Source organism: Synchiropus splendidus, chromosome 9, assembly GCF_027744825.2.
Source record: "Synchiropus splendidus isolate RoL2022-P1 chromosome 9, RoL_Sspl_1.0, whole genome shotgun sequence".
Taxonomy (NCBI): domain Eukaryota; kingdom Metazoa; phylum Chordata; class Actinopteri; order Syngnathiformes; family Callionymidae; genus Synchiropus; species Synchiropus splendidus.
Window position 1 is genome coordinate 20,146,154 of NC_071342.1, and position 19,800 is coordinate 20,165,953.

The window sequence follows — 19,800 nt, forward strand, 5'->3', positions numbered from 1 at the left end:
CAGCTGTGTTGATGCCGCTTCTCTTGAAAGGTCTACCAGCCCTGTTTTGGCTGGTTTGACCCATTTAGCTACTTTAGAGTGGCCACAAGCAAAGACTCAAGAAATTTTTAATCCATCAAATTGGACCGACTTCTAGGGGGGGTAACTAGGGGGAGGCCGCGGGGTGGACCCGGGACTCGCTGAAGACAATGTATCTCAAGAAAGACCTCAGTTTTCCTGCTGAAACATCAAACAGCTTGAAACATCTGAGCCATATTTTCAAGTACATTGATAGCACATGAAAGAAACGTACTTTGTCCCAAACGTTGGTATACTTGCCCTTCCTTGTGAAAAAATGAAATAAATAAACAAATTCCTGAAATATTGATCTTTCCAGGTTTAAGAGCCTTCACAACATCATTATAAAATCCGATGTTTTTGGAATTTTATTTCCCATTTACTGTATGTTACTTTTGATAAGACGACTGACTTCATTAAAAACCAACACAATAGATTATATAAGGTGAGAATATCCTTTATTAATCTCACAAGTTCACTTTACTGGGACGCAAGTACTTGGCAGCGAGATGGAGTTGTGGTCAATGCTTCAGCCTCAAGGTAATCTGGTTGTTGGATGAACTTTTGGATTGAATTTCTTTATTCTGTCAGTTTTTTTTCGACATAGTTCGCTCCAAATGACTGAATAAAGTAGGAAGGCTACGTTATTATAATGTGCCTTTGCTGAATGTAGGTATACTTGACCTTCCCTGTAAATACCAGTTGTTTGTATTTGCTTTGAAATAAACAGTAATGTTGCATCAGCATTACTCATCTTTTCATCTTAACATGATCAAACTGTATGATTCCGACAGACACAACCACCGGAAGTGGATTTCTTCCCGTCTTGGTTTAACACGCAGCTCTGACACACTAGCTTGTCCACGCCGAAGTAAAAAGTTGTAACTATTTTTCCAAGAAACACTTTACTCCTGACACAGTTGTTTGGTAAACTTGGTTTGTGCCAACGTTGGAGTTGTTTTCCGCCTCAGTGGGTGACAGACAAAGTTGAAATCCTGCTCCACAGTTTCTCAGCCGAGGCGTTGAGTTTGCTGAGATCGGGTGGATTCTTCACCAGCACGATGGAACCTCCCACGACGGACGCAGCAGCGCAGAGCAGCAGGCCTTTGTTGATCACCTGCCGAGGACGTTCGTATTCATTCATTGTTGCTTTATCCTAGGTATATTGAATTGTTTTTTAAATAAATTGTGCATTTTGTGCATTTTATTTTTTCATGTTCATGTTCTACTTCTGTGTTTCATATTGAATATTTAACATCACACTCAAACATATTCCGTTTACAGACATTAGGCTTCCATGGTGTAAGCTGAGCTGAAGCGTCACCTTAACATATACATGTAACCAGTGCCACTGCAAACTACTAACTTAGTGATAGTAACTAACCTAGAAACAACAAACATTTAAAAATGTATTTTGATGGGAAGCTACTATATTAGCTTCCCATCAAAATACATTTTATTTGCAAATAGAAACTCCACCCTGGTTCACTTCAAATTCCAAGATGCCTGAAGGGAATAGACCGTATCACCCTCTTTCTGTGGTAGGCAAGGCATGAACACAGTAAGTAGATTTAATGTAAAATATTGATAATAATCAGCCTAAAATATATGCGTCATCGCAAAGATTTCGAAAGCACAGAAACCCATCGTACAAGTCTCATAATGTACAGAAACAGTTTAGGTTGGTTTATTGAGTTGGTCACCGCTGTTTGAGAGTAAATAAATAGCTCTGGTTTCCTCCCCAAACAGGTGCAGTGTTGCCCGAGTACAGCAGAGTTTGAGTTCCAGATGACCACGCCAACACTGATCTGGCCATGTACAACTACATAGAGTAATAACTTAGTAATAGTAGTAACTAACCTAGAAATTACAAACATTTAAAACGTTATTTTGATGGGAAGCTACTGTATTAGTGTATGAGATTTGTGCAGCACACACAGTAGAAACTCCACCCTGGTTCACTCCAAATTCCAAGTCGGCTCAATGGAATAGACCTTATCACCCTGTTGCTGTGGTGCTGCAGCACGAACCATTACTCCACCGTGCTGCTTCTTTTCACTCTAATTAACAACACATTGTGGAGTCCTCTCATCGTGCTCAATGCAAAGTGTATTGATTCCCTCGCAGTTTTGTTTCTGTGCGTGAAACTCAATCCAGGACTTTCTCAGAATGTGATCTGTAACTCTCCACCAACACCCGGACACTCAGAGCCGGCAAAATGCATTTTTAATGGGATGAAGATTCTCCTAATCAGACTCTTAGGACCAGGCTGCGTCATTCGGAGGAGTCGGAAACACCTCGACGCGTCGGCCTGCTTCCCTCTCAGGCTGCATTTTCATCCAATTCCAGTCAGTTGGAAACGACTCACATGAAGCGGTTAAACCCTGCCTTGAGTCTGACAGTGAGTCAGTAGCAGAGAAAACCTCACTTCCAGACATGCAGTTCTTAATATCAATGAATAAGCAACTATTTGAAATTCGAAAACAATAATTTTGTCTTATTATTGTTTTATTCTTATTTAACCGAGGCCTTAAAACGTCTTTTTTATATTATGTTCTCTATTTAAATATATTGCCTGTTAATGCGCATGTCCTTATTTGTCAGACCACATTTGTTATTGTGTAAATAATTTTTCTCCCTTTCTTTAAGCAGAAATTGTCATTTTTATTTTCTTCCTACAAATTTGAATTTTGGCTAAAGGAAAAATGTCTTTTTCATTTTATATATCACCTACATCATACTGGTAATTTTTTTTTTTCAAATACATTTAAATATTACAAATATTTAATGTATTTTTGTTATTATTATTATTATTATTATTATTTGAGGTTTTAATTGAAAGGTGCATTATTTTGCATAAAAGCTCTGATTAAATTATATTATTTATTATATTATATTTAAATATATTTATTATTTATATTCCAAGTATTCATTTCAGTTTAAACATTTTTAAATGAGCAAAAATGAAACAGAAAAATACAAAAAGAGACTCATTGTTTTCCTAAAACTTACTTTCTCCAGCTACTTACAGTCATTCACTAAACCACATCTTGTGCCATCAATTGGAGCTTAAACATGAACTGTTTTCTTTTTTATATAGTTTATTCCTCAACTTAGAAGAAGAGTCTACATGAAATCCGCACTCTCACTCACTTTGTCCTGCCAGTGCCAGCGATCCACCGCCTCATGGTACCTTGTCCTGGTGAATGTGACCTGAGCACAGAGTGGAGGAGTTTCAGGTGAATACAAAGGCCAGCGACATGTTCACGGACCACTCACCATGGTGTAGAGAGGAATGATGGTCTTGGGCATGAGAAAGTGAAGCAGGTTATCCACGTGCTTTCGGAATAAGAACCACTTTGAGTTGACGTGAGCGCGCATCTGGAAAACACGCACCTTGTGTTAATGAACTGAACCATCTGCGTGGCGACTTAATGGGAGAAAAACGGCAGAGAGAATGAATCTGAAAGTGCTGATGGACGTCATCCACCTGTCAGACATGACAGAGCGTCAACATCTGCGAGTAATTGATGCGTACCAGAACAGAAACACAGACACAAACTCTGGATTAATCGCTTTAATTCACTGTCACCGCCGGAGTTCTAGCTGTCATTTCACTGAGAGAGGAGGAAGTTTGCACGCACCACCAGAGAGATCAGTTAAAGACGTGATAAACAAAGTACCCAGTACCTCTATGTAGTTGTACATGGCCAGATCGGCGATGGCGTGGTCATCTGGAACTCGAACTCTGCTGTACTCGGGCAACACTGCACCTGTTTGGGGAGGAAACCAGAGCTATTCATGTAGTCTTGAACAGCGGTGATCAACTCAATAAACAGAATTTAAGTTTTTGGACTCATTTGAAACCATTTAATCATGAACACATCTGGATCTAAACTCAGACTGTTGCAGTACATTATGAGACTTGCACGATGGGTTTGTGTGCTTACTGAAATCTTCCTTGAACTGCTCCATGATTTCATCAAAGACGATACAGTCCTCGAAGCCCTGCGTCAAACACAGATATTTTAGGCTGGTTATTATCGATATTTTACATTACATCTACTTACTGCGTTCATGCCTTGGCCATAGAAGGGCACCACGGCGTGCGCTGCATCACCCATGAGGACACACTTGTCGCCGATGTGGTATGGAGAGCACTTGACGGAAACCATGGCCTGTGCAGGCAACCTGAAGAAATCCCTCCTGAGAGCATCGCTGCGGCACAAACGGGAACAAATAACTTAGAGAGTAATTGTGTTTTTCACTTTCACTTAAACCATCTGTCTCATGTGAAGAAGAAGAAAGAGTCCTTGATGCGCTCTGCACTTAAGAACAGCCAGACGGAGGAATGAAAGCACTTGTTTATGCCTGAACGCTCACAGTAAATTCCTGCAAAGTGAGGGAAAGAGTCAATGAAAGCCTTCAAGCGTTTTCACGTCTTCTCTATCTCGGCATCGCTTCACCTCGAATTAAAAAGCTGCAGCACATGTAACACTGCAATTTCACACTTCACAGGCGACGGCCGCGAATACGGCCGAGTCGACGGGATGGAAACGTTTGGAGTTGGCAGGTTTGGCCGAAGTAGATACTGGCCAGAGAGAGGGAGAGAGTCACTCACGCTCCGATCAGCGGAACCGTGTCGGGGAAGTATTTTTGGAAGAAATCCATGACCTCATCTCCCGTGGTGATCTTCTCGAAATCATCAAAGGGCATGAAGAGAGTGCAGGTGAATGTCTTGTCCTGGAAATGGAAGTAAACACAGAGCATTTGTGGTCAAAGACTCCTGAACATCAACACATCTGATGTGATTAAAAATACATTTGTTCCCAGCATCGGTTGGGAGGAATCCCCAGGGCAGACCCGGCGATACTGTATCCCTCTCAGTTGACCTGAAAACAAAACTGAAGAGAAGCCTGGACCTCTTTATTTCAACTGCTGCCCCTGCGACCAGGTCTCGGATAAGCGCCCGAATATCATTACATTCATTTCCATCTATAGTATGAACTTGTTGCCCTGTGACCTATTTCTCACCAAAATGATGTATCATTAGATTCAATCCCCATTACACTGGAATAGTGGGTCTAAGATGGAGACGACAAATTTGAATTTCCACCGTGCTTTATATGATCCACAAATAAAGCTAGCTAAAATAATGTACCGCAACATCGACAAAAGGTTGTAATCTGAGACGATCTGACTGATCCTTCTATGGTTGAATATCTAAATGAGGTGCAAGTTCGTGGGGGACACCGCAGTGTACTTGTACTTGACAGGTTTGGTTCATCGAACCCATGATGCGAAACTACGGTTGTTCTGCAGTTGGCTATATTAGAGATATCTATTCAGAAGTTCAAAACATAAAGTGTGTTTATTGGTATGGAAGTATATCTGCGCCATCAGATATTGAATATGAATTACTACTATTGAATTTTTGGCAGTATTGAAAACACAGTTTGAATTTTAAATGATGTCAAATTTCAAAAACTGCATTGGGATTGTTGGGGTCCAACAGTATTAACAAATGACATTTGAATATTGAGCTCAAAATGTGCATACACTAAATACATGTTTAAGGTGAGCAACCACGACAGTGAGACATTAAATCCTGATGCAAAAAGCGTCTTCTTTTTTTTTACTGTGGATGCTTGACAACACAGCCATTAACAAGAAAAATGCTGAGCAAGCGTTTCTACATAAAGGGAAATGTGTCCCAAAAATGAGATTGTTTATACCTAACGTTATGCTTACAGGAAGTGTTGCATACTATAACTTCTGCTCTCCACTGTTCATCCTTCCCAATTTTTCGAGGTCATATAGTTTGTTTTACCATAATGAGAATGCAGCTTTGTCCCCTGCAGCTCACCCTCTCTTTTCTCCAACCAGCCCCAAGCCAGCAGCAGGTGTTGTTTCTGTGGTTCCTGTCAATATTCTTCTATTTTTGGTGGTTTGTTGGTCAGTTTTAGTACTCAGGGTTTTTGTCCCTTTTGTCTTTGTGTTTTGTTTGTGTTAAATCCCTCAATTTAAGTTACATTTTCTGAATTAAGTTCTATGTAAAGAACTTTTTTGTTTGCTCGCTGTTTGAAAATGTAATGTGGTCATCTTCGTAACCGTAAATAAATAAATAAAGAGATAAATAAGATAAATTCTATGAAGATGAGGACAAAAAAGATGATGCAGCTTATCCATCAAAGCACATAAATCCAAGTGATGTATTATAGCAACTGGCATCTTGAACAACACATACCTGTACTGTATCATCGGATATCTTTAAGTCCACCATCTTCTAAAATGTTGCATGTAATTCAATAAAGCCTCAATATCTTCCTATGATTTAATATTTCACCCTTAGTATCCGACCGGTCTGTTTCAAATCTGTGCTCAAACACTTTTTTCTCTAGCATTGACTCATCATTCTTTCTATAATGTGGCACCTTGCTTGAGGTGTTGCCATGGTGAATGGTGTAACCATTGTATTCTTAGAATTGTGTCCACTGTATTTGTGCGGCGTTGGCTGGCGACAGTCGAAGTCGTGATTTCAGTTGGATGTCTCCAGTTCAGATGCTATTTTAACAGCAGAAGTCACATGTACAAAGTGCACACGCAACTTCCGATTGGACACTCGCTTTCCGAACTCAGCGTTCTGACAATACATTTTCCTCTCAATAATATTTTTTTGGTCTTTCCCATCGTGTCCCACTGAATCTGTTGGCCAAATGATGCCAAACCAGATGCATAAGGGTTTTCGGCTTTACGAGGTCGTGCCTGTGCAGTACCATGAATTACGTTAGTATTTGCATCAGTATTATGCATTAGCTCATAGATTCAGGAGTTAACTTCCACAGCCCTTATTATTGTTTCATGTGAAGCGATATAACCAGTGTGCAAAACTGAATCATCCTTGAAAGTGCTGACTGTTTGGGCCATTATGACCATTTCTGAATTTCAGGTTTTATCTGTAGTTTATGGTGAACATTGCTAGTGACGGCCCCATGAAATACGATCAAGGGCGAACGGCCTCTGGCATGACTTTTCATATATATATATTCCTGACTTGTCAGTCCAAAATACTTGGACATGAGTGAAAGCAGATTCTTTCGATCTCCCTTTCTTCTCCACCCCTTTTACCACTTTCATGTTGGTCTTTGTTGTGGGCTCGAATCAATAGCTCAACCCCACCTGAGACGACCCCGCCGTCCCATTTGAAAGTGTTTTATCGCAAACATCACTAAGTCGTCCGCTGGGACCTTGAAAGGCTGTTTCTGTTACCATGGTGCCCAGAGGAGCTGGAGTGTTTGTTCTGAGGAAGTGGGGCAGAGCCTGCCAGCGCAAACGCACTCCAAAGTCAGCTGTCTTAACCTGGACTCACAGCAGACCAGCAGCGGCGCCGGCGCTGAGTCAGCCAAGCCCGAGGAAATCATTGCAGGATTAAAGAGGACAGGAGTGGCAGCGAGCCTGCTGACAAAAGAGACACGGAGTGATGGGACACGAAGAGAAACTGCTGCGTGGAAGTAGGTTGAGCCCCAGGACTGGGTCGGATGTTTGATGACTAAGACTCCACCGGCTGAGGAGAGTCTGCAAATGAGGCTAATTACCTGGACAAGGACTCCTCGGAGGTCAATCAAGGCTTTGAGATGTGCAGTAATTCATTTCCCGCTTACAGTGTGAAAAGAGAAAAGTCCATAGAAAACAAATAAATGCAGGAAAATGTTGGGGGTGGGAGTCGATTAAAAAAATGAATCTACTTAATTCGAGAATTTTTGATGAATTAATCTCAATTAATCGCAGTTCAATGCAATAAGAATATTTGCCACAAGAAGCCACATTTTTCTATTTGAATGGATTTGGTATATTACTGAAGCAAATGATGGCCCATCTACATATAAGCAACAAAATATTCATATTTAAAATATTTTGCATCAGTTTGACAATAGCACGATAAATCACCATGGCGGCTATATTCAAGTTTTTATATCACCTTATTTAAACTAAAGCTCCTTTAATGTCTTGAAAATATTTGTATAAGAATTTCAATTTTTTTAGAATTTCAAGTACATTCAGAGTAGTGGAAACCCTGGACATTGTGTAGTGAAAAACCTCCCTGAACAAAAGCAAACAGATGCTTTTGTTTGCTTTTGTTCAGGGATTCCTCCATGTTTGTTGTTGTTGTTCTCATCCTAGCTGCCACATGTCTTTGGACCAATATAAACCAGTCCAAAGAGGATGAATGGATGAAAGTAACGGTGAAGGCAAATAGAACCAGAGATGGAAACAGAGGTCTTGGGACCAGCAGGTAAATAGCAAGGAGATGAAGCAGCGCAGGAAGCAAACTGCCGACCAAGGGAGCGCTGACATGAGGACAGGCCAAGCTTTCAGGTACACTCGTGCCCAGGACTCTTGAGAAGCCCTATCAGGTGAGATGCTCAGGACACTGCCATGCAGAACTACCTAGGAACCCAATGACCCATAAAAAGTTCACCCCTTACCCCTACCCGGCTTGATCGCAAGTGTCAGGTTGCCGCCCATCTAACACCCTTGATGTCTGTTCACAATCTCTGAACGCTGCTGCAACCTCCACCTAATACTGGCCTTTGGTCCAGTTTTTCACGTTTGACTTGCCCTTCCTTGTACTGGTCACATGGTTGTGACCCCATCATGGAATATTCGATTAAGACCACTTACCAGATTAGGCAGAGCGATCATCATGAATGTGTTCCGTGGCCAGATGTGTAGGAAATTCGGCTTCATAGCAAACTAGAAGGTAAAAAGAAAGTTAAGACTATACCAACACCGGGCAGCGGACGGTGGACTCACCTCTCCATCAATGGGGGGCATGGTGAGCTCCATGTAGCCGTGAGGGATATAGGTCTGACTGTAGTTGAAGCGGCTGCGGCGCATGAACTGCTTGCGGATGGCGGAGAACGCTCCATCACAGCCAACTATCAGGTCCGCTTGGATCTTCTCTGTAGACCCGTCTGACCTGAGGAACATAGCAGCAGTATGAATTATAAACTCCAGTGTCAGAGCTACTTTGCTTCGACACAGCACTATAAATAATTGAAGTTTTATTGTTAATATCTCTGGCCAGACTTTCAGAGGGCAAATGTGTTTTGCAATGTTGGTCCTTAAAACTGAGACTGCCTGTTAAATATTTCATTGTGATAAACATTCAGGTATTAGAACTGTGACCCAGGCGAGTATGAACTTTGTGAGCCCAGTTGGAACGTGGTCACGGCTCTTAAACTGATGACGTTTTTAAAACACCTGACTGCAACAATCACAATTATGATGTCAACAAGAAAAGCACTGAAACAGCGCGTACCTCTGCCAAGGAGCTCATTTCACTTAACTTAAATAAAAAGCGCAGTGTACAATTAAACAAATAAAACAAGTGAAAGATTCAAGAATTGTTTTGGAAATATTTTTAGTGGAACTTAAACTTGGGCGATATGGAGGGAAAGTCAATAGGCCACATGGCCATGAGGTTAGCAACCAAAAATAACGTTGAACTAGCAAAGCACTTGTTGCACCAGCGTCTGCTAAAAAATTATATTTAAAGAACTGATGACAGAGAAACTTAATTCTCTGACCGAGACCCGAACAAAGGGCCATAGTGGTGAGTGCTCCTGTGAGTCTAGAGACCTTTAAAGTGCTTACCTTGTGCACTGTACGCCTGAATTGATGGCTAAGAAATGATCCAAAAAAATGTAATCATTTGTTCCTTTTCCCATTTTACACATTTCATGAAATCTGCCCATGATCCAGTCAGGTGAAAGATTGTAGTAAACAGTGCAAATACGCTCAACCACTGGCGCACAAGCAGCCTTCAGAAGCCATTACACATTTCCATCAGAACCTTCAACCCATCATCCTCATTTCCTGAAAATAACAATTTAAATAAATTAAAGCCAAATCATTTTGCTAACTGACAGAGATAGAAAACTTCTGATATAGAAAACAATTGTTGCCGCACCTTTTATTACTACGTAAGGACTAAAATTAATATTCACACCTAGTGTTTTTGTAGTCCTGTCTGCCAGTACAGTGTGTGCTTCTCATGTAAAAGCGACATTGGCGTCACACAGGTCTGACAGTCAAGTTTGCGCAGCAGGAGAGACGAGCTTTCCTCCCTTCATGGTTGATGAAACACCTAGAAATGTGTGAGGGTTTTTGCCTCTTATATAGAGTAGCTTCGTGAGATATTTTTACGCTCGACATCCTCTTACCAGGTAAAGAATATACCAGAAGGAACATGAGTGAGAGACATCAAGAGGGTCATTAGATGGACCTTAAAAATTCATATAGAAAGTATGTTATATATTTATAAGCAAGACACCGGATGGAGAGTTTTCATAAACTTATTTACTTCCAACCTTCTTTCTGAGATTTTCCTCGACTTGGGGCACTTGTTCAGTCTTTAAGTCAATGAAAAAGCACTTCTTTGTCCATTTACTTTTCGGAATAGAAAGTCACGAGGAGCTGGTGGGGAGCTGAGTTGTGTGTGCTTCGTGTGCTTGAGAGAGAAAGATGGTGGAAGTGATGGCTTTCAAAGTGAGAAGCAAATCCAGACAGAAATGTGACTGAGACAAATCTCTCCACTTCTTAAAGGCTTTGTGAAAATCTGCATATATGAGTTCATGGGGAAAAAAAGAGTCATCATCTGCTCAACAACCAACATGTTTCCAACTGAGGACTTGATCGTCTCCAACACGTCACAAATGTACAATGCCAGGTTTAGTTGTTTGTCTGCAGTAAAACCTATCTGCTGGTAAATGGTGCTAAGAAAAAGCAATCTTTTCAAGTCAAGCAGGGTGAAGCCGAACATCAGTCACTGCTGAACCCCATTGACTTAAACAACTCAGCAGCTCATGAGACTGAGACACCAAGAAAGAAGTGAGATACAATCTAAATTGCCCAGCACCCACAGACCTTTTCCGGTCACAAGGACAACGCAATCTCATATTTTAACTTCTGCAGTATTGAACTTTTCTATCTCTTCCATTGGCTTGATGCCCGATCCCCTATTGAGCGGCAGCTAACATCCAGATGCTTTGAGATTTCCATACCATCAATGGTGTTCGGGTCCGGGGGCAGCTAAGTAAATGATGGCGCAGAGAGTGCTGCAGATGGGTCTTTTGCTAGAACGCACTTTTTCTGTTTCATTATACAAGACACATCTCATTCTAGTTGAACTAGGGGCATGTCATTTAACAAAACTTCAGTCCCACAAGCTCTTTCCTCTGACAAAGGCAGATGAGATGTTTAAAGGCAAAGTGCTCAAGGTGACCTCCATCATCCAAAGGCCTAACACAGTTTCCCCGTTTGGTTAGCGACTCCAAACCCTTCTTTAAATCTTCCTCACTTTTCAGGCTGTTGAACTGACGCCACTGTTTCACCTCTTGCAAGGTGGGCAGTACAGTCACCAGCAAACTTGGCAATGGAGGTCAAGCAATGTTGAAGACTCTAGACTCTAGAGCAGGGGTGGCCAACCAGTCAGACTCTAGGAGCCACATTGTTTTACTGCTGAAAAGAGCCACATCCTGCAAATATGTCAGGCTATAAGGTTCACCTGAACAGCTGGTGACTGTTCATGTGATTTAGTGGCAGTATAGCGGTTGAGGACACATCCCTGTGTGTCACAAGGTTGCTGGTTTGTGTCCGGCGTAGGTCTCTCTTGTCCAAGTCTGAGGACCGCGACTCACATCAGCATGGAACGTGCTCCTAGGCGATGTTTATGTTTCAGGTTAAATGCAAGTCAAAGTCTTTGAGCAACATTTGGATATTTCGCTGGAATAGCTCTTACTTTTTCGTCTTATTTCCTGTATAAACAATCATCTCAATAGCAACTTGACCAAAAACGCACCCAGTTCGGCGGCTGATTTGGTGAAGAGCCGCATGAAACTGGGGAAAGAGCCGCGGGTTGGCGAGACCTCCTCTAGAGGAAGGGCTGGAATTAACATATGAATAAATGGCTGGCAGCATTTCAATTACAGCATAAGAGCCACTATGTCACAACCTGCCTATTCAGCATTCATGCAGGTGATAATGTTGACTGCGGCGTCTCTGTCACACAACTGGACCTCACACCAGAGCTGGTCATCACGGAGGGAGAGCTGCTGTCACTGGACCATCAGCCTCTGGGTGAGCCTTTCATAAAAAGAAGCCGCCGAGAACAAACATGAGCGGCTCAGCCTCAGGGAGGGAAATATCCTCGCTGCCACGCGCTCCACTGACTTTTGGATTCCAGGCACACGCGTCGCACTCGGGATTCTGATGAAATTAACGTGCATTAAAGTGTTTTCGCACGTCTGCACACTGACTCATCCTTTCATCCCCGAGCTTCACCGGGGATTTTATAGAGAACGCGGCGACACAAAGGCCAGTTTTTACAAATTGTGGGTAAGCGAAAACTTAATTAGGCAAACTGTGATTCAGGTGTAACAGGTGTTACCTTGTTAGCGCTTGTATTACACCGTCATGATGAGGCGAGGGGCTGTTTGGAATGGAAAACAAGCTCGCCATCACTCACCATGGAGACGGAGAACAGAGACGCTCTCCCTTCACAGGTCAGCTGTTTACCACCATGGCTGCCATCTTGTATTGAACATGCACAAGGTGACATGTTTATTTAAATGCAAGATTAACGGCAGTCAGATCAATGCGAGCAGAGGCACAACACAGAATCCAAATGAGCAAGTGTGTGTGTGTGTGTTTGTGTGTGTGAGCCTGCAAGTGCTAATGTGCGTCTAGCGCTGGTAACGATTTACCTGACAAAGGTCATCAGCCCTGTTTCTGCGCTCCAGTCCTGAAGCTTGTGATCAAAGTTCAGCTTCGTATTTGGATACCTCTCAGCCTCTGTGGGGAGAGGAGGTTAGAACAGGAGATTTTATAACAATCCATCAGGTCCTGTAACTGGTCTCTTTCCATTGAAACCAGACGACACTTTCGCATCAGCACAACATTGTTTTCTCTACATTGTGAAATGTTTCTCATCTCTTTTTTTGTGAAGAAAAACACCATTGGAACCAGACGACATTTTGCATCAGCACAAATGCAAAATTGTTTTCTTGTCATTGTTAAATTTCATCTTTTTTGTGAAGAAAAAAACACTAAGTCTTCTTCTTTGTTGCAAAACATAGGTTACTTTAATTTCATTGAAAGGGAGGCGGAAATGTGGAAGAAACTGTGCCAGAAGTGAATCACTGTTTCTATCTTCAGTAGAAAATAGATTTGTCGGTGAGAAATTAATGACACATGGAGCATGAAGGTGATGAATACAGGGTCATGACTAAATAATAAAATGTAATAGTTCTAGAAGGGTGTTTGTGGATGCTGTGGCATCGGCTCCTGTGGCATCCCGTTTTCCATAGTGACCTCAGGTACTTCTTAAGATATGCTCACACCAAACGCAACCTGGCAACACCTGACAAGTCGCTGGTCTCTTTGAAAAAAAGTCGATCAATCTGCTGGGGGTGGGTCTAAAGTCAGTGGAAAGCCCATGTATCGGAGAGGGAGAATTGTAGAGCTTCACCTCCGGTGGGAAAATACAATTATGACCACACCAACAGTGACTTCTCCTCCTTTTTAACTTCTTTTCATGATGTGTTTTCCTTCACTGCATGCAGCACTGCCCTACGACATGATGCCAGTGTTCAGATTTTTCAACACTGTCATATTGTTGTGTAACACATAATCGCAGCTCTTCATCGATTTTACATGTAAATAAGTGGCTTTTGTCTTGGAGTCACATTTTGTGTTATTGTATTATGTTATTGCTATTTCAGTGGCGACAAGATGGCAGCACTGTCGGGAAAAACAGATACACCAAAAAAAAATCATGAGTAATAAAAAGACAAGAATAGTAATAACAGCATTAAGCCAACAATCAAGGTCATCATTGGAAAAACTTTAGGAAAAACTGCCTTTTGTCCAAAGACAGACTTCAGTTATTATAGCATCCATCTTTTGACACATAAAATGGACAAATAGAATTTTAAAAATACACCCTGGACAAGCTCAACTCCCATGAGGCTACGTGGCAACAGTGGAGTAAGAAAATAAATCTTTATTGTAAGGCCACCCCAGTTGTCTGCACTCTCATCACTGCAGCTTTAAAACAGAACAGTCCAAACACATTGTAGTGTTACAAGCTCTTAATTCAAGAAATAATAATATGCATGTCAGCTGAGTCATGATCTAATACCATCTTAAAAGGCGGGTCATTACAATTCACCATCTGCTCTTTTACCAGTTTAGACAAGATGCCATAGACGACTCTCAACTCTTTGTTAGAGTCAGGGATTTTGATGCACCTTTTTGCTTCACCTTCATAATATTACATGTGGTTTCCTAGCTCTTCAAGAGAGGAATGACATGCAATTTGTCATGGACTTCTCACGACATTTGAAGGCCCACAAGTCCATCACACATCGCGACAAACCACTCTCATGGACTAATCTCAAAGCTCGTTTCAGAATCTTTTGAAGTGTGCGTCTGTGTACTCCGTCTGAGCATCTGCATACGAAAAGTTAAAAGACTGGAAAACAACCAAATCCGAGCAAAAAGGACCGCCAGCTGAGAGGAGCGGCTCTCGCCAAAACGCTCTGCAATCAGCGCGCACACACTGCTGTGCATCAAAGTTCTGAGCCTGATAACTCTCTAAATCTGCATGTGGGTATCTGGAGTCTGGATAGTCTCTGATAAGAGCCGTGCGCTTTACAATCTGCCACTTTCTGCGAAATCTAATTAAAGACACGCCTGTGCTGCCACACGTCTCCCAGCGAGCGCGCAGACACTTCATTAAATATCAGAGCCGATCCTTTTATCTGGTGCAGAGCGTCTCCTGATATCCCCCACATTCTCAAGTTTAAACACTGTTTAGTGCCCATCCATCCAGTGCGAGGCAGAGGCGGCTGCGTTTCAGACTTCAGAAGATTGAAAGGCAACACTTTAGATTGGGGAACACACATTGATAGATTCCACATAGATTGCAGGGTGAAATGTAGCCAGGATACACAAATGCTGTGAATACAACACAACAATAAATGTTCGTTCATCAAAGGTGTGACTGGTTGAAGCATTAGGAACTGGATTAACCGTGCAAAGGTAACAGCAAGAGATATTCTGAAGAGGTTAAGATTCAGAATGACACACAAAAATTGTTCTCACCTGTCAGCAGCTGCTTGTTCAGGTTGGCTCGGTCAATAGACAGGATGTACTGCAACACATGACAGCTATCAGAACAGCAGCATTTTTATCTGGTCTTGCTACATTATCCCTCCTTATTCCTGGTTCTACTGGGTCAATTCATGAGTGGCGCCCTCATCCAGCCATCTATAATCTTCTGGTCCCATTTAAGATGCACAAGAACCTTCTTTAGAATTTCAGAAGGTCTCTCTAAAGAGTCGCCATGGAGACATTCTGTCACCGTCTTCTCCCAGCTTTAGTTCAGGCTGAACAAAATTTCTCTTTATTGAAGAGCATGTAACTCAATATACCATCATGAGCTACAGCACCTGGAGCCTTGGAGTTGATCTAGTTTTTGCACATTGAAGTACCATTGAATTTATATACATTTTATGCTGACTAAACACATTGGAAGGTATGGTGGGCTGCCGAGAGTGACTGGGCCAAATGTAGCCCCTACGCCTTGAGTTTGACACCTGTGACCTGACCCAGATTCTGAGAGGTGGCTTTATCCGTGAACCTGTTTTGATCCTGGACTGTGTATAAACACTGTCGCCGTGTACGAGTTGTGCACAGGGTTCAACTGATGTTTCATCGGAGGGTGACAGTAGTCAAAACAAAGCTGGGGGAAAGACCATAAGACATGCTGATAAAGTGTCCGAGCCAAAGAGAAAACAGTCCTTATGTGATGTTTTATCATAAGACTCTACATTTGTAAGATCATCCTTAGATCTCCATATCCACTAAACCATGAACGTCTGAGTCAAAACTCGAAAACTATCCTCTTTAAAACGCTCAATTGTGTTTATGTGAGAGCATTTTAAACTGTATATATATTGCTCCTGACTGATCACTCACCTGTCCTTTCTTGCCGTACGGTATCGGTGACTGTTTCCCATTCAGGGCATGGATCATTCTGGCATGCATCGGGATTCCCTGAGACACAATCTGAACAAACACCTCTCTTCAAACATCATATATTCATTCACAACAGCGTGCTCACCTGGCACAGAAGGTACTTTGTCAGGCGTAAAGTGTGTAAAAAATGCATGGTTTCCACAGTGCAACAAATAAAACTGCTGACCCCAGCCAGCAGAATAAAAGCTCAGATGTCGAGCAGTCGAAGTCAGTTACTCAGGCATGGATACGCATTTCATATTGATTTCTGAGAAAGGTGTGCAGCCTGCACTCGTGTGTTGCAGATGGAGCGGCAGCGTACCTTCTCCTCCATCCCAACGTGCTTCAGTGACTGCCGGCCTCGGTAGGACAGAGCCAGGTTGATGCTTCTGCCGCGGACGACTTCAGCCCGTCGAATGTCTGACGAAGAACGGACGAAATATTGTTGAAGTATTGCTGATTTTGCTAGAGATTCTCAGGAAATTTAACACTGCATTACCTTCCCGAGTTTCAAAAACCTCCACTTTGAAACCTCTCTTGGAAAAAAAGCAGGCGTTCAGGGCTCCCACCTGGAATAGGATCAATGTCATTTCATAATTCGGTTGTATGGCTGAAATATACTTCCCCCAAAAAAGTATTGAGAGGAACATGCAAGGCAATAAAATATTGAACTTTTATTGGCTTCACATAAGTTTACAGTGGATTCCTTTCATGCCACTCATTTATCCACTCATCCATCTTCCACTTTAAAGTCGTGGGGGCAGCAGACAAAGTAAAGAGGTCCATGATTTCCCCTTCCATAAAACCCACCTTCAGCTCCGCAGGGGAATAACAAGGTGAGGACAAAATTCCGACCTGCCACAACCCACTTTTCTCAATGTGGGGGAGCAGCGGCTCTAATTTGAGTCTCTCCCAGGTTGCTGAGCTCCTCAGCTAAAATTGGAGATGGTGATCTGTTGGCTTTGATTTCGATTTTACCAGCAGGTATATGTGTTTATTGCTCTTGCAGGTCACATAAAATGACTTTTGTTGTGGTGTGTCATGCTCTCATGACTACTTCTGACCACCACGGCAGACACATTCAGATTCTGAAGAGTCTCAGTCATTGGGCTTCTGCACGGCTTGAGAGAAGAGATTAATAAATCTTTGTACCATTCATTATGATTGACATGTCGAGACCTGTCCAACGTGCTCTAATGTCTGTTTCCTTTTGTGTGTTCATTTCACTTTCATAGGAGCTGCATGACCTCAACATTACAACAGAAGGTCCAAAGGCCAAACAGAACAAACAAAAACCATGTTCTCCACAGGCCTGTACAGCCACATCAGAAGGGCCGTGTGACCCCGCACCCTCCACCAATCAACACCTTTAACCCTGGGGCCTCAGTCCAAGACTTTGACCCCTGAAAGACACACACTCTTACATGTTACTTACATATACAACAAGATAACATGCCATGTGAAACCTCAGGGGATCTGATAAAGTAATATCAATATATCCTGGCCCAACTATGTCAGGAAATGCATGTACTTCACACAATACTGTATCATGAAAGCCTCTTTTAGATCTGCCTACATTTAAATATCAAATGAGGCGCCTCGATCATGTTAAGGGTGAAATAAACAGTGAAATAATGCTTGTACAGATGCATGATTGAATCTGCTTTTAAACCTTTCACGGCCACATGTAATTGCTTTTTTGTGTCGCTGTAGTTACAAGTCACCAGATCAAAGTACAGTTGAGAAAAATACTTTCACTTCTGCCTTACCAATCCACCTCCTACTACCGCCACGACTCTCTCCTCCTTGGGTTTGGAAGTCTCCATGGTTCTGTTAAAGGGGGCTTCAGGTGGTCTTGTCTGCGGCTCCACTTTAGAATGACAGAGAGGAGAGGAGGGTAAACGTTAAAGATGGGAGGAGCAGTGCAAACACCCCGTCAGTCCTCCACTACAGGTCACATTATCAGGCTGGAATAAATCTCTGCACGTCACCCTCCACATTGTTCCATGTTTATCTCTTAACTGATTTGATTTTACAGCAGCAGCAGGTGAAATGGTATCATGACCCACATCCCAATATTTGTTTCTCCTCTGTCTGCTTTCATTTCCATATTGGCGCTTCCGCAAGTCCAAAATGAAGACAACCTACTCTCTCTAGTGGCTGCTCGATGTCAGTGGCAACATGGATCTAATATTTACCCTGAAATGAAATTGCACAGGTTTTCCATGTATGTCACATCATTTGCATTTAATTTAAAAATAATAACACTAATGAATAAAGCATATGAAAAAAAATCCATTTTGTATCCATTTCTTGGGGAAGATTCTTTTATTCTCTATTTTTAACAGGTCTTTTTTACCATCTCGTGTCTCATACCATTTTGGCGCCTATTACTCCCATTTCCAGGAATCTATTGAGGAAGCATTATAAAATTAATATAACAATAATAATAATTGTAACAATAATTGCAAAATTATTTTGAAATAAAAACAGCTGTCCCACATGTCTTGTGCATCCTACTTTGGTGACAATTACTCCAATTTCCTGCAAGCTATTGAAGAAATATTAGAAATATACTAGTTAAAATATCAATATTAAAATATTGAATGCTGTTCCCTGATATGTCTCATGTCAGTTTACAGTTTAACTTTGGACCCATATCCTGGAAGCTATTGAAGAAATATTACCAAAATATTAGAAATATACTAGTTAAAATATCATTTTTAAATATTGAATGCTGTTCCCTGATATGTCTCATGTCAGTTTACAGTCCTGGAAGCCATTGAAGAAATATTACCAAAATATTAGAAATATATTTATGATTGATTTATGATTCATGCTACACAATTACATTGACATATCAACTACTGTCTCCGATGTGTCTCATGTCTCTTCACACTTTACATTAACTTTGAACCCACCTGGACACATTTCCCGGAAGCAACTGAAGAAATAGTCGAAAAATATTAGTAAAATGTTCATCATAAAAACAGTAAGCCGAATAATGTAACATAAATGTGTAATGTGTGTTTTAATATTATGTAATGTGTTATTATATGTTATTATAATATATGTTATGATAATAAAATATTAATAGAATGCCCCCTGACAGTTCACAATATATTTGGCTCCTTCTGCATTTATTTTTTTGAAGAAACCTTACGAGGACAAAAATAAAGCTTCTGATTTGTGCATCTTTCCCTGAGATTCCACATTCATCCTCTGCTCTTGAGATTTGGCAGCGTCTGCGAGTTGACCTCCGCTATTCTGACCACAATGCACTGCTCTGTCCTGTTCTTCTTTGAGGTGTAAAGTATTTGCAAAAGTGCATTTCATAATGTTCAAGTATTTTTAATACAATAATGACCCCATATTCTCCCCACGACGCGTTTGGGTAAAGCCATTGAGACAAGACTGCCACTAGAGGGCAACAAAACCCTTTTCATTCACGGCAACACATGGTAAATTTAGGCCTAAATTAAATGAATCAGCAATATTGGACATAAATGACGCATAATATCCTTAGAACTTGTTCTGTAAAAATAATCTGTCAAAACAGATAAATAAAAGACGCACATTAGAATCACTTAAATGTACAATTTTATATCAGTTGGCATATGTTGATCGAATTTTGAGATTCAATCGTATTTTATCACAATT

At 41.5% G+C, this 19,800-nt stretch overlaps 1 protein-coding gene across 1 annotated transcript; it reads right to left on the reverse strand.

Moving 5' to 3' along the window:
• Window positions 1-372: 372 nt before the first annotated feature.
• LOC128764958 (kynurenine 3-monooxygenase) lies at window positions 373-18,114 on the reverse strand. The gene is made up of 15 exons (XM_053875260.1): window positions 17,910-18,114; window positions 16,640-16,709; window positions 16,463-16,560; window positions 16,102-16,191; window positions 15,226-15,274; window positions 12,825-12,912; window positions 8,872-9,037; window positions 8,740-8,811; window positions 4,679-4,800; window positions 4,128-4,275; window positions 4,008-4,065; window positions 3,748-3,830; window positions 3,337-3,438; window positions 3,211-3,270; window positions 373-1,174 (listed from the first exon to the last, which is right to left on the reverse strand). The coding sequence occupies exons 1-15, from the start codon at window positions 17,964-17,966 to the stop codon at window positions 1,025-1,027; spliced, it is 1,413 nt and encodes a 470-aa protein (XP_053731235.1). The 5' UTR covers window positions 17,967-18,114; the 3' UTR covers window positions 373-1,024.
• Between the last annotated feature and the right edge of the window lie 1,686 nt (window positions 18,115-19,800).

Bases quoted from the DNA above. Each gene is read 5' to 3' on its own strand.
- LOC128764958 (XM_053875260.1), bottom strand. From the start codon at position 17,966: ATGGAGACTTCCAAACCCAAGGAGGAGAGAGTCGTGGCGGTAGTAGGA. The intron at 4,066-4,127 runs GTAAGTAGATGT...TGTTTGACGCAG, and splicing joins ATGGCCAAGGCATGAACGCA to GGCTTCGAGGACTGTATCGT. The intron at 3,831-4,007 runs GTAAGCACACAA...CTCCCCAAACAG, and splicing joins GCAGTTCAAGGAAGATTTCA to GTGCAGTGTTGCCCGAGTAC.